Source organism: Cebidichthys violaceus, unplaced genomic scaffold, assembly GCF_023349555.1.
Source record: "Cebidichthys violaceus isolate CVI_PGR_0920_01 unplaced genomic scaffold, fCebVio1.0.p SCAF_331, whole genome shotgun sequence".
Taxonomy (NCBI): Eukaryota; Metazoa; Chordata; class Actinopteri; order Perciformes; family Stichaeidae; genus Cebidichthys; species Cebidichthys violaceus.
In genome coordinates, this window is record NW_027176519.1 from 10,001 (window position 1) to 25,352 (window position 15,352).

The 15,352-nt window shown below is 44.1% G+C and overlaps 1 protein-coding gene across 1 annotated transcript in view; it reads left to right on the forward strand.

The window, feature by feature from the left end:
• Positions 1–269: 269 nt before the first annotated feature.
• Positions 270–15,352, forward strand: part of LOC137883586 (cortactin-binding protein 2-like) — a gene marked incomplete at its 3' end in the record, with an annotated part of 34,331 nt that continues 19,248 nt past the window's right edge. The window contains 2 exon segments of the mRNA XM_068725124.1: positions 270–305; positions 10,570–10,800. Of these exon segments, the coding sequence (XP_068581225.1) occupies positions 270–305; positions 10,570–10,800 (267 nt within the window).

Genomic DNA, 15,352 nt, shown 5'->3' on the forward strand with positions numbered 1-15,352 from the left:
TTGAACTCTGATTGTCATCGGTTACTGTTGTCAGGATGACATGACGGCATGAAGTGAGTCTCATTCACATGAGGATTATTTATCATTAGATCTGTAGCTACTCTTTAAGGCTGCAGAGAGTGTGTGTTTATAGTGTGTGTGTGTGTGTGTGTGTGTGTGTGTGTGTGTGTGTGTGTGTGTGTGTGTGTGTGTGTGTGTGTGTGTGTGGCCTTACAGTATCTGGGGCTTCATCAAACTTTCATTGAGGCTGTCAGCTGAACTCATTAAACATGAGTGGAGAGAGCTGCCACCGCGTGGGATTCTGGGTAAAAAAAAAGAAAGAGAAAGAAATATCACCACGCCTCCAGTCTGCGTGGTGACACATTAACAGTAGAGATGTGTGTGTGTGTGTGTGTGTGTGTGTGTGTGTGTGTGTGTGTGTGTGTGTGTGTGTGTGTGTGTGTGTGTGTGTGTGTGTGTGTGTGTGTGTGTGTGTGTTTTCACTTCCTGTCTCCAGCAAATTTCTGCACAAAAGGAAAAAGATGAGGCAGTTTTCTCACTTTGAAAAAGGAGCCATATTTTTTTTTACATTTTATAATGTAGAGGGTTGATAAACCCTCTAAAACTCCTCGAGCTGTCGGTCGACCGCTACAAACTGAAACCTCGCAGCCAAATGTGATCATTTTAGAGTCTAGTGGAGATCCCAGCGTTCCCTCCGATGGCCTGGTTTACCGATGGAGGTCATGTAGAGACGTCATGTAATTAGATGCACCGCTTCACAACCAGTTAAAAGTTCCAGGAGCTGACCACTGCTGTCCTGTCGTCGTCGTCGTCGTCGTCGTCGTCGCTGGTCGGTTATATAAGAGCGGCCCGGTTCCTCACTGATGTCAGAGGGATGACAGCTCTGTGCTGACAGCGTCGACGCCTCGAGGGCAACACAACCCCCCCCCTCCCCCCCTCATCGGACAACCACAGACACACACAGATAAATGAGTGATGGATTTTGGAATCGCCTCCACTGGTCGAGCTGATCAAGTGAAATAGTTTTGCAGACGAGATGCTAAAAGCACTCATTTTGACAGTATAATGATGTAAAGAAGTCCAACTTTTGGTTCCATTTCTGTACCTAAAGTTACTGTGAGGAGCTTTTAACTGGTCCTGAACCAGTCTCAGTTTAGTCCTGATCCTCTGTAAGACCTCCATCGGTAAACGAGAGCATCGGAGAGAAGATGGTCTATTTCTATAGAGTTATTCTCAATACGTGAAACGACTAAACCGTTAATTGTAATGGAGCTGATGAAGTTGCACGCGATTTCTCCAGCCGTGAATTTCCCAACTTTTAACGTCTCGACCCGCCGCCTTTTTCCCACAAGATGAAAAGAAACACGATCTCCGTGTTGAACGAGACCTGGGTGATAAAAAGGTGATGCGTTCAGGCTCAGTGACACCTTGAACCGTCAACACGTTGCGTAACCAGAGGAGGCAGCACTTTCATCCCTCTCTCTCTCTCTCTCTCTCTCTCTCTCTCTCTCTCTCTCTCTCTCTCTCTCTCTCTCTCTCTCTCTCTCTCTCTCTTATCTCTCTCCATCTCTCTATCTATCTCGGTCTCTCTCTCTCTCTATCTCTCTCTCTGTCTCTCTCTCTCTCTCTCTCTCTCTCTCTCTCTCTCATGCTTTTTCCTCCCGTTTCACCCTCATTTTCCCTCTGACCCTTTTTATGTTTCTCTTTTATCTCAGTCTAATTCATTCTGCACCTCCTCCTTGGTCCGTGCTGTAGCTCACACTGTTATCTGTTTCTCTTGGTCAAATCAAATCTTTTTGCTCATATTGATCCTTCCAGCAAAGTGAAATCCCACGTGACTGCAGGTCATCGAGTCTCTCTCTCTCTCTCTCTCTCTCTCTCTCTCTCTCTCTCTCTCTCTCTCTCTCTCTCTCTCTCTCTCTCTCTCTCTCTCTCTCTCTGATGGCCTGCTGGGATAGATGTCTGACTCAGTGTTACTGTAGCCACCAACTATCATCACTCTGCATACTGACTGAGATTTATGTGTGGTGCATGTTTTTAAATGTGAAGGATGCCCTTTCAACGTGCTTACCGTACATATTATTATGATGGTGAACCAAATGGTAAATTATGGTTTTTTTCTACTCCAACAAATCTGAAATGATCCATTTTAGTAAATACAGTTTATCTACATACTAAGATACTAAGAATGGGGATTCATTTGCTGTTATCATGCTATGGTGTATTGATATTTGTTTTGTCTAATGTTAGTTTGTTGCTGAGGGCCTGGCAGGGTTTCAAACTGGGAGAAGGGAAGGACAGAGTTACTGTGTGAGGGCGCATTACTGAAAACAACTAACTTTAGTTATTCTAGTTCGACCAGGTGATTTGACCCATGTATTTACAACAAAGTCAACATCCGGAGCTGCGGCAGAAGCTGTGTCACCTCAGGGAGACAATTAAGGTATCTAAAAACCCTTATCGCTCGGTTACCGAAAGCGCCTGTCCCAGGGGAGCCGTCTGATTGCTGGTAATGGTGTAAGTGCTTTCATTTGGCGTCCTTTATCAGATGGTGATGCTTCAGTTGATAAACTAGCTAGGTAGAAACCCAGCCAGGCAAGTAGGTAGGTTGGTTGGTTAGGTAGGTAGGTAGATGGTTGGTTGGTTGGTTGGTTGGGTAGGTATGTAGATGGTTGGTTGGTTGGTTGGTTAGGTAGGTAGGTAGATGGTTGGTTGGTTGGTTAGGTAGGTAGGTAGATGGTTGGTTGGTTGGTTGGGTAGGTATGTAGATGGTTGGTTGGTTGGGTAGGTATGTAGATGGTTGGTTGGTTGGGTAGGTATGTAGATGGTTGGTTGGTTGGTTGGTTGGTTGGTTGGGTAGGTATGTAGATGGTTGGTTGGTTGGTTGGTTAGTTGGGTAGGTATGTAGATGGTTGGTTGGTTGGGTAGGTATGTAGATGGTTGGTTGGGTAGGTATGTCGATGGTTTGTTGGTTGGTTAGTTGGGTAGGTATGTAGATGGTTGGTTGGTTGGGTAGGTATGTAGATGGTTGGTTGGGTAGGTATGTCGATGGTTTGTTGGTTGGTTAGTTGGGTAGGTATGTAGATGGTTGGTTGGTTGGTTGGTTGGTTGGTTGGTTAGTTGGGTAGGTATGTAGATGGTTGGTTGGTTGGTTGGTTGGTTGGTTGGTTGGTTGGTTGGGTAGGTATGTAGATGGTTGGTTGGGTAGGTAGTTAGGGGGTGAAACAGATGAGTCAACTAACTACCTACCTATCTGCTTCATGTCAAACTTGAGGCAACGTCATCGCAGCCTTGAATAAGTTTCCTCTGAAGAAGCGTTGCTCTACCTCTCCAACTTTTGACACCAAAACCAAAGCATGTTGTTTTAGCCAACTCAACCAAGTCAGCTGTTTAAAAGAGGATCGGCTTTTCAACTATTCATCAAATAGTAAAAAACGGTAAAATATTGCTCAGACTTCCTGAACTGCTGGAGGTAAGATGGTGAATTTACAGACTTCCATTTTGCCTCGAGCGTTCTTTCACATACTAGCAAACACAAGCTCCGACACTCCGTGTTTGTCTGGAGGGGTTTTCTGTGTGTGTGTGTGTGTGTGTGTGTGTGTGTGTGTGTGTGTGTGTGTGTGACTTCTGTCCAGGAGCTGATGACCTTTAGCTTCAGTTTTCACAGTAAGAGCTGAAGGTGCCACATTGTCAATCCTAAGTGTCTGAGATTTGGTTTATGTTCCGCTCTTTATTGGGTTTAAATGTCCGCTGCCGCATCACGGCTCATTGACGGATACTTTGGGAGGGTGCGCGTCGAAGCAAACGCGGGGTTAATTGGTGTGAGTGCATGTGTGTGAATGACAGATGGGCCTCAGGATTGTTGCCATCATCCCCGGGGTCCGGTGCATCTCGAGGGACCGTCCACACCCTGCTGACACACATGCACACACACACACACACACACTGGGAGTCCTCTAGTGTTTTGGAGGCTTCCATATCTCCAGAGACCAGAAATGGATCCAAAACGACCCCCTCCTCATAGTCATCCAATCTGAATCTGCTCCTCGCTCCTCGCTGTTTGTCTCCGCTCTGACCTAGAAAACCAAACCGAGAGTGGAGTCAACGAGGAGGCACCTCAGGAGTGAAACATAAATCAGGTCGGTTATCATGCGGAGAAGCACACAGAAGAACAGTCTTAGAAGCATTTGTACCCTGAAATTTCCTGCGGCACAAATTTGTGTTTTGCGAGTATTTGAAAGAAAGCTCAAGGCAAAGCGGAAGCCTGTAAAATCAGCACAAAAATAGAAAGTACGCTGAATTTAATGGTGTATTTTGGCAGAATATGAAACCTACAAACCTTTTAATTACCTCGGGAACTTTTGGAACAGAGGATTGTGAGGTAGACGTAGACGTTTTGTCTCCAAAAAAAGACCCAGTTTCCAAAGCACTACAACTTTTTATTGTAAATATTGGTCTAATCTTTTTAATCAATACTAATACTAGACATTTCCAAGGAAATCCTATTGTGATGCTATGAGCTTATATCATTCTACAAATTCCTTTTTTTTTTCTTCAAATAAATAGTTAGAAAATAGTTTATTTATATTCTAGTTTGACACGTTTGGTCCGATGTGATGCTGTGGAAACAGTGAAACACAACTTTTTGATTTGAACAAACATTTGATTTTGATTTCAACCATATCATCAAGCTCCAATCTGCACTGCTTTTGGCATGCGGTGGAAAAAAAGTCACTGACATATGTTCCTTTAGTTTGTCAGTTTTGGTTCTTTATGTACCTAACTGTGACGCAAACATTCACTTATCAGACTTTTGATTCTGATTGAAGTAAAAAAAAAAAAACTCCCTCAAAGCTAATTACACAAACAAACTGAATAATAGCGCTTTGGCGAGTGTTCAAATGCCGAGTGTCCTTGAGGAAAGGCGCTCAGCGCTTCTGTCGCATCAGTCATGTGTCTAAAAGTGACAGATGTGAGAGCTGCTTCAGCTTGAAGGTGGAGGTTGGAATGGACAGGATGCAGTTGACAACCGCGCCGCGCTGACCCGACCCCGTGTGACTGAAACAAGAGCCCCGCCGAGGATAAGGTCGATATGTATCGACGCCGCCGTCCTCCCGGCGAGCCTCGGCTCAGGCGTTACCGGCAGCACACAAGAGACTGACAGGAAGTGTTGACTAAAAAGGCCCCGCGGCAGGAAAACCGGCACCGCCTAAGAATGTTTGCACGATAAAACACTTTGGCTTTAGTGGATGTGATTGTGCCCTTTGTTTATTATTGTTCTTCCATATACAGTATTTCTATCATAGTCAGTGCAGGTGCTGTCTGCACACAGAATGATTCACAATCAAAATGTTCTCAAATGTATGTATTCTTTCAATTGGACTCTTTACATGCATAGTGTCTTTTCTGGTCTTATTTGGCTTGTGGGCTGCCGTTTTCAGCTATTTTGCTGTTGCCATCTTGGATTATGGCCGTCGCCATCTTGACTATTTGCAACCAGTGAAGAGGAAGTGACCATATCTGGACTGAGGAGGAGTGACGTAGAGACGCTGTATACATCTCTGGTAGAGACCTGTCAATCACCATGTAGCCCCGCCCTTAATCATCCCCTGCTTTATGGTCTGTTTGACTCTAAATGGAGCATAATGTACTAAATGAACATCATGCTGTATTGAAGAAGACTGTAAACTAGAGATTGAGACCATAAACTCATGTTTACAATGTTTACTGAGGGAATAAATCAAGAGAGAAGTAGAGTCATTTTAGACTAGACTTCTATACAACCACACTTCTTTTTGCAACCTCATTCTTAATCGATTGAACCACGATCGATACTCACCTATAAGAGACATCACCATGTACATTCTTCTCTACTTTCATTTCTTGGACCCAGACTTGGTGAATAATAAAAGAAAACACTGCTGTGATGAACAAGCGGCTGCTGGCAAGACCAAAGCGGGGAACTGATGAAGAGTGTCCGTTTGGAACGAGACACCTTTTAGTCTGAGTGCATCTCAGATGAAGACCTTAATCAGTTCTTTTTTTACTCACCCTTCTTTCATGGGGTTTGTCCCCCCGAAACATTTCCAGCTCCTCCTCAAACCCCTCTGCTGTTCATCAGACGCTCAAAATGAAGCCCCCCCCCCCTCAAGCACTTCCTCCTCTAATGTTTGCTTGTGTATTTCCCCGGACGTTGAACGGCTCCGTCTGTTTGACCCGAGTCTTTATTTTTTATTTCTTTGTATCGGAGAGCTGGAGATTGGCAGACGGCCACCGATTTAACATTCACACAGTCGTGAATGGAGTTAAGTTGGAACACTTGAGTGCATTCAGCTCTCCGTGAAGGTTTGGAGGAGCCTCTCACTTCTTCTGCTCAGGGCCTTTTCTGGTCCCCGGTTGCCGGGCTTCACGGCTCTCTCTCTCTCTCTCTCTCTCTCTCTCTCTCTCTCTCTCTCTCTCTCTCTCTCTCTCTCTCTCTCTCTCTCTCTCTCTCTCTCTCTGATTTTTATTTGTTGCTCCTGTCCTTCCTCCACCTCCCTCATCTGTCCTCCATCTCCTCCTCCATCCCGTGTTTCTCTGCTGAGTCGACCCCCCCCCCCCCCACCGACTGCAGCATGCCTGTAAAGGTTGATGCTAATAGTACCGAGCTCTCACTCCACCACTGCTGCACTTGTAAATACTATAGTATTACTGTTGTAAATACAATACCACCCCCTGCAAAAACCAGTGGGTAAACATCTTATTTATGTGGGAATAAGAATAAGGGGGGGGGGGGGACTGAAAACGTGGATGCGTTTAAAGTCCTCTCGTTTTTTAAAGTCTGACTCTAGCGGCCTCTGTAGGCATTTCAAGGCATCTCTTAAAGACGTTGATGTGTATCGATGTTTTCACTTTGTATCCATGATACATATCCATATATATATATATAATATATATATATATATATATATATATATATATATATATATATATATATATATATATATATATATATATATCCATGATTTGTATCGATGATCATTGAATCGATCCATATCGATCCGTATCGACGTATTGTTACGCCCCGAGAACTCACCTGACGGTTCTAGGACCTTTATCAATAAATTAAGTTTATTCAATAAAAACGTGAATTCTGCCACAATAAGTAAATAAATAAAATATCCTAACTCCTGGACAACATTGTCATGTTATCTCCATAAACATCTAGTACTTGGGTCTTGAGCTCTATGTCATTAAGTGAGTTAGTTTAGTTTCTTTAGATTGACGAGTATTTGATCAGACGCTCGTGTCAAAAAGGCTTTTCTTAATCATCTCAACAAGAAGATATAAAGATACTGAATAAAGTCAAATAACTGGTCTGGAAGCCTCTTCTTCTTCTGCACTGGTCAGACTCCCCTGTGTGCGCTGGCTCTCCTCTAATGACAACCAGTGGATCTATGGGATCAATGGAGCCTCGGGGGAGCTCAGCGTTCGACAGCTGATGAGACCTCAGAGGATTTAGATCCAACCGGGACTCTGTAATAGAGGGACCTCTGACCCCGAGCCTCGCGACCAGGAAATATTGACCAACCAGGAAGTGAAAACGAGAGGGAAGGTTTTTAATTGTGCATAATTATGATTGCATCCAGAGAGTCCCGATTTTACCAACCATAGCTTCCTAAAAAAGACTAGAGTTTCTGTCACTGGTTAACTATTACCACTGCAGTGCTTCTTTTAAATTAAGAACTGCTTTACACAATTAAATTACCACTTATTAAATTAAATTACCGCTCTTATTTTGAAATAAAAACAAGAAAAGGCACTGGCTCTAGTTATAAAAAGGTTTCCAAGGTTACGTTACTCATTGTTCTTAATAAACTTTTTTAGGAATTAAAAGACCATTAAGTCCTTCCAGGTGATTTCTTGGCACAATGAAGCGCTGAATTGATTAAATAAGCAATAATTAAAACACAAGGCTAATAATCACAGAGAAGAAATAAGCAGAAATATGTAAAATGAAGAGATCCTCCAGGATACCGCAGCATTCCTCTTCAACGAATAAAAAAACCTTCAACCTGACTGGTTCTGTGATCATGTTTATGATTTATGATCAAGAGTCAGAGGGCGGTTTAAAGAAGTCGCTGCTGATTGTTCGCTTCAGATATGATGCCTTCACTGCTGCTGGGTATTTCAGATGCTCACTATTCTGATGAAGTCATTTTTTCCCCATTAGAAATACCAAATATCATGGTTCCAGCTTGTTAATTGTGAGGATTTTGCTGTTTTATGAGATACTTAATCAATAATTGGGCTTTTTTTTTTTACTGTTGATCGGACGAAACAAGTTATTTTGAAGACTTTGTTAAACTGTAACAGACATTTTCACTATTCTTCACATCTTAAAGAGCCAACGAGTAACCGATCCATCCAAAAACGGTTATTTCTAGCCGTAGGCAGGCATTCTAATTCAGACTGAACAAAACATCGCTCTCCTTGCGCTGATCAATATAGAGATGTAACATGTCTTTATTTAGACTATACTGTCAGGAAAACATCCAAAATACACATTCAGGAGTTTATTCTACTACTTTGTTTATTTGCCTCTGTAGACTTTCTCCTAAATTCACCTCATTTGCATGCCTCAGGATTCACCATCCATCTTCACACTCTTGTGTGTGTGTGTGTGTGTGTGTGTGTGTGTGTGTCGTTAGACTCTCCGAACTCCATCTCCTTCTTTGGTGAAGCGTCTTGCAGCACCGTCTCGTCGTCCGTCCCTCTTTGTTTCTGATGTCTGTTTCTTAAAATCTCTTTGTGTCTTTTCTCTCGCCTCCACGTTTTCACATAAAACGTCTCTCCCACCGGTTTATTAAGTATTCCTCCCTCACCAACCTTCTGCTGCTCAGAGATGTGAATCATTTAAACTGTATTTAAATATACAATCTTCTGAAGCTGCAGTTTGTGGAAGAGAAAGCTGCTTTATAGAAGTGAAGACCTGCTGCCATTCATTTACCTTTATTATCATTATAGTAGTTCACCTCCATCTCAAAGAGTCTTACAGATGCATGACGGTAGATTTCCTCATCGCGTTCTCGTTCTTATGAATTCTGTGTTTGTGTGTCTTGGTGTCCTGATGCTTCGCCTCCTCTTACGGTCACAGGGTTTGCTCTCTGTGCAGCTGCTGTGGTGCTATCTGACTCTTGGATCACTGAGAGACTTTTTCAGTTTGTAGTTGTGTGAAGATCCTGTTTAGTGCAGAACCCCCCCCCCCCCCCCCACACACACACACACACACACACACACAAGCACACACACACACGCACACAAAATGCATCTTGTTAAAATTTTGACATTTTATTCTTTTTTTTGTGTAGTTTAATTCATTTCTTTAAATGTTATACTATATTTTTTATTATTATTTTTTATTTTTATTTAATTAATATTATTATTTTATATTTTCTTTATTTTTTTGTAAATAGTTACTTGATGTTAAAAAAAAAAAAACTTTAATAAAATGTCATAAAAAATAAAACTAGAAGGTAAAAGTATCACTGTACACAATGAATAGTTAAATAGTGAATCAAATAATGTATAAGATGTTGTTCATATAAACCTGCTACGAAACCAGACTTGTTAAACTTGCTCATTGGACACAGTGGATTTGCGTCTTTGTCATGCTTTTATTTTGGTGGTGTCACACCTGCCGTCTGTCGCCACATGGGAAATGATGTCAACTTTCACCCACATGTCCCTCATCACCCAATCATCTGAGGAACGGGAGGAACAGATTGGACCGCAGCCACGGCGGACGCAGAGCAGTTCAGTTTTTAAAAAAAAACAACAACAAAACTGATCAGCAGATTCCTCTGAAGCTCTCCGCCAAATCCTTCACTTTTAGCTGTTTCTCTCTGTCGTCTGGCTGTAGCCGCTCCGTTCCTGCTGCTTGAACCTCATCGTGTTTACATTCTCTCTGGAAGTCACGAAAGCCAGAAGACGAATGGTAAACACCGGGAGGCTGCAGCTGTGCAGCCGAAGCTTTCTCCAGCCCCGATCGGTCGAGGCTCGTGTTGTTAAATCACCCACCAAAAAAAAAAAAAAAAAAAATATAGTGCCGTTTGTTTCAGCAGGTGCTCAGGTGGAGGCCTACGGCGTGATACGCCCCGGGGTCCAGGTTGTGAGACCCGTTGGTCCTCATCAAACCCGACGAGCCTCCTGCTGTCACTTGCGACTCCGTCTCCAATCCGTCTTTGTAACCTGAGAGCAGCCGAGTCTGAGTGCTGGGCGGGAGTCAGACGGGCGGACTCGCAGCGGTCAGGGACGAGTGGTGAACCGTTGAACCACAATGCAGAGGGGGGGGGGGGGGGTAGTGCTGATGTATCACCGTTAACAACCACAAATGTGTGCTTCCTCTCTCGTTATGTGTTGTTGGACATCAGAGGATGGTGGCGAGGACACAAACCTTTCTATATCTCATGTCTGTGTGCATAAGTACACCGTGGGTCTAGTCCAGCGGTTAACATCCTGGTCCTCTTCGATCGACACGTTGCACAAGTCCAATAATGTCTTCTCCCCTCCTTCTTTCCCCGTGTCCAGGCTCAGAGGAAGGAGGTGTTTCTCCAAGAGCGGTACGGTCACTACAGCCTGACCGACCCCTTCCTGGCCCTCCAGAGGGACTTCGAGAGCGGCGTCCCCGGAGGAGACAAGGAGCGGCGGCCCCTGGGCTCCAGCCCCATCTCCGTGCTGGAGGCCGTCATGGCCCACTGCAGGAAGATGCAGGAGCGCATGTCGGCCCAGCTGGCCGCCGCCGAGAGCCGCCAGAAGAGGGTAAGACACCCCGGGGAGGAGGAGGAGGAGGAGGAGGAGGAGGAGGAGGAGGGTTTACGAAGTAATCATTAGTGTAGTTATCAGCGATTGTCCCAACAGCTGAACCGTTTTTAAGTGCCTTGCAGCTTCAGTACAATTACATTTTTTACACAAATGCCTCATGTGTGACGTTTGTGACGTTTCTATAAAGTGGGTTTATTCTGCGTGAGATTGTCAGGTTTAATGACGGTAGATACAGGAAGTGTTTCCATCAGCGTGTGTGGAGGAGAGGTTTCTTCTGTTTGACCACAGATTGTGTTTATTTATACGTGACTCAAATCTCTGCGGCTGAAAGTCTCCAGAGGAAGGAAACTGTACGCTTGTCTGTGTGTGTTAATGTTTTCGCTGTATATTTGAATTCAGAGGATGGGAATAACAGTGTGTGTGTGTGTGTGTGTGTGTGTGTGTGTGTGTGTGTGTGTGTGTGTTGTGTGTAATTCCTATTTTCTGGTGTGTCATTTCTATTTTTGATGGTTGTGTGTGTGTGTTTGTCACAGGTCTCTTTAGGATTATGTGGCTGTGATTAACTGGGCAGCCAGGTGTTTGCTGTCCCATTTACCCCCCCCCCCTCTCTCTCTCTCTCTCTCTCTCTCTCTCTCTCTCTCTCTCTCTCTCTCTCTCTCTCTCTCTCTCTTTGTGTGTTAAGGAATATGGATAAATAGATTAACTTTATTGTCCCCGAAGGGAAATCTTTCTTGGGCACAGTTGCTTTGAATATAAAACATCAGAAACACTAGAAATGTGCACTCGGTTGAGTGCAGATCTTCGCCCATTGGTCGAGACACCAATGGGCTGTGAGGAGTCGAAAAACACACTTCATTTAAAGTCAAAAACAAGCGGTGACGTATGCAGGCAATCGGCTCAAAGTCAGCGGATGTACTCGGCCGTGTGTATCCTGGTAGTTCCGTTAGCTGTTAGCCAAAAACACCATCCAACACAATAAAAGTAAGTAAGCTGATTTCCTCCACTGAGTCTCTGGATGCAGAGTAGCGGCCGAGAGGTGCTCAGCAGGGTTTGTATTTGCAGTCGATAGCAGTGGGTTCTGGCAGGTTCTTGAGACATTTCGTGGACAGACACAGAGGTGCACACTCACTCATGGACGCTTGCACACACACACACACACACACACATGCAAGTGAGCGATCGCTGCTTATTCTCCTGGCAGCGATAGCGATAACAACATGAAACCGTTTAACAACATAAGTAATGTAATGTAAGAAAACATTATTGACAACAGGGTAGATTAAAGTGCTCCTGTATTAATTGCAGATTGCTCTTTAAGCTTTACTGGAGCTCAGCTTGATGGAGGCTCAGTAGTTTAGAACTGTTGGTTTTTTGCACTTTGACTCGTGTGTGAAACTGTTCCGATGAATCACGGGCAGAACGAATATGGGTGAGTAATAAAGACGATATCGTGTGAATATGTGTGTGTGTGCGTCCTGTCCCTGAACTCTGTAATAATAACAGAGACGATGTAGGTCAAATGGAACCTTTAACCACACACACACACACACACACACACACACACACACACACACACACACACACACACACACACACAGATGAGGAGGTATGGAAGAAGGAGTGAGTGGGAGGAAGGGAGAGGTAGGAAGTGGTATGTTTTGACAGCAAAGCTGGTTAAATATAATTTGGTACTGTGGTTTAGTGTGTGTGTGTGTGTGTGTGTGTGTGTGTGTGTGTGTGTGTGTGTGTGTGTGTGTGTGTGTGTGTGTGTGTGTGTGTGTGTGTGTGTGTGTGTGTGTCATTCAACATAAAAAAAAAAGTTGGAAAAAAAAAGACTAATCAACTTAAGATATCTTAGTTTAATAAATCTAAAACAACTGATTAGTTGCCTTATTGACTAAGTGGGGGCAGTGCTACTTATTAGGATTAACTGCCCCCCCCCCCCCCCATCTGAGTAACCCCTCCCACATTCTCAAGCCAATCAGAGCAGACCGGGAGCGTTGTCTTAAAGAGACGGGCACAAAGAACGGAGCGTTCCAGACTTTCAGGGGAATACAGGTATATTCAGACAGAATAATATAATAAATATTGTGTTTTTTTTAACATTAATGCATGGAAACACGTTCTAGTAGAAACCCAAAATACAAACGTGAGCACGACGTGTCCCCTTTAAATGTCACCGTTAGTGTTTCGACTGTATTCAAGTGTGAATCATGCTATAATGCATTTTTGGATATGGAAAGATCTTAACTGCCACACAGACCGTTATATCTTGACTTGTCTGATGGATGAGGTTCATCTCACGAGTCTCTGCATCAGTCCGCGATGGAGTTCAGAGGCGACTTTATTTGTGTTGCACCTTTCAAACACAGACGCTTTAAAGTGCCTCGCGTAATGGAATCGATGCATCACGGTGACATTTAAAAACAACACGATAAAGTATGAAAATACCATATGTTTAGCTAAAAAAAAAGACATTAAGCCATAGATCAAATCTTTTGTAACATCTTTTGTACCATCTGAACCGAGCCACCACATTTACACAAGCCATGGGATCTAATTTCATCCTCTTCCTCTCCGCTGTTTTCTTGCCAAAGATTGATTATAGCTCCCACTATAACGACGAAACAATGGGAATCACAGAAGAGAGTCTGCTTCGCCGCGTTTGTGAACAACGTCATGTAAAAAGCTTCATTTTCTCCTTCCGTACTTCAACATGAGACGAGCGTTTTTTGATGCCGCTTTGGGCAAAGATGCACCGATAACACACGTGGGCGCGGTACCGATCCAATACTAGCTTTCAACAAACGTACAATCTTTTATTTCCTAATCATTTGACGGCGGACACTTCTTGGTGGAGGAAGAAAAGCAGTCTGGAGCTTTTGTATACCAGCTGCTATAAACAAAACACTTAGAAAACGAGCTGTGTCTGCCAAAGAAAACGTGATGGAGAGATCTCTCAAAAAAAGTGTTTCTGCTGATCCCATCTGGGACTCAAGTTTGAGTGAGTTTTTGTGGTCAGTTGCACCCCGATCCAAACCCAGTGTTTAATTAATAAGCTGAATGCTGAATGCTTCCTGATTGGGAGTGACCGAGATCGTTGATTAGCAGTAGAAACGTGATCACTTCTGCAGACTGATGTTCTGCTTGTTGGTCCCGTGTTGTGATGAGCCGCTGCTGTTTCCTCTCTGACTTGTGAGGCTTTTATTGTGTTTGAGACGACCAGAGTTCTCAGATGTCTCCTTCTCTCTGATCATAATGTGAGCCGGAGACAAAGACGAAGAGACGGAGACAGAGAGAGAGGAGGTTTGAGACGAGGACGTCTCACTCCAGAACGTCTAGAGCAGTGGTTCTCAACTGGTCTGGCTGCGGGACCCACCATCACCCCTTACAACACAAGGCGCTATCCAAATGTTCAACTTCTCAAATGTATTTAATGAAAAGATGGTGCAAATCCATATCTCATGTAGTCGGTGTCGTACTTGCATTTCGCTCAATTAGCATACTTTAGAAGAAGAACTTTAGAAGAACTTTTTAGAAGAACACCCGCAAACTTTGTGGGTGTTCTTCTATACAGTGAAATGGGCGTCTATTAGCATTACAAGGCATTAACGCCAAATACTGTGAAGGAGTGTGAATAACTCCGCTGCATTAAAAATCCCCTTCAAAATAAAAGCACAGGATATTTAAACAAAATTTTTTAATTCAGGCAAAGGTCCGCGACCCACTGAAAATGGGGTCGCGGACCCACCAGTTGAGAATCACTGGTCTTAAGTACCGATAGCAGAACCCTTAACTCCGGACCTCATCAAAACTCTTGAGTTTCTACTCAGTCTCTGTTGCTTCATTTGACCCTGAACACATGCCTAAAAGGAGATCCGGCTCAAAACAACAGGTCACCCTGTTTAGCGCGGAATAAATCACCGCCGGTTGCACAGTTGCGCCTAACTTGTCAACAACAGGGGCAGCGAGCTGTCATGCAGGGATACATGGGTTTTGCTGGAGCCATTACCACATCAACAACAAACCGAAACGCTGCTAAAAAAGACACGCGCTCCGTGTGCTCAGAGGGATCCCTCTGGTTGCTGGGTAGACTAGAGTTTGCTATCTTTATCCCCTCCGCAGCGGTTCCACCCTCGACGTTCTGGGTGAGCTGTTGAATTATCCATGAGGTCTCGGGCGAGCTGAAGGCAGGACGGCAGTTGCATGAAACTCTCTCTCAATGTGTTTGTGGGCATAATGAAGAACCCCCTCCCCCCCCCCCCCCCCCCCCACACTCCCTTCTTCTCCATGAATCAGTCATGAAGTTGGAGGAACCACCCCCACCCTGATCCTCAGGAAACACCCTCAACATTGACGAAGACGCACTGTATTTGTCAGGTTTTGTGGGTAAACATGCAGCCGAAGTGTTGCGAGGCTGAATTTGGAAGCAAGGTCGCTGCAGCCGGCGCTGAAATGTACCTTTTTTCTTTTTCTTCTTCTTTAAATAGTTCTCAGGCTTCCTCCTTCGCTCCCTTCTTCTTTTAGACCCAATTCTCCACAGCGCTCT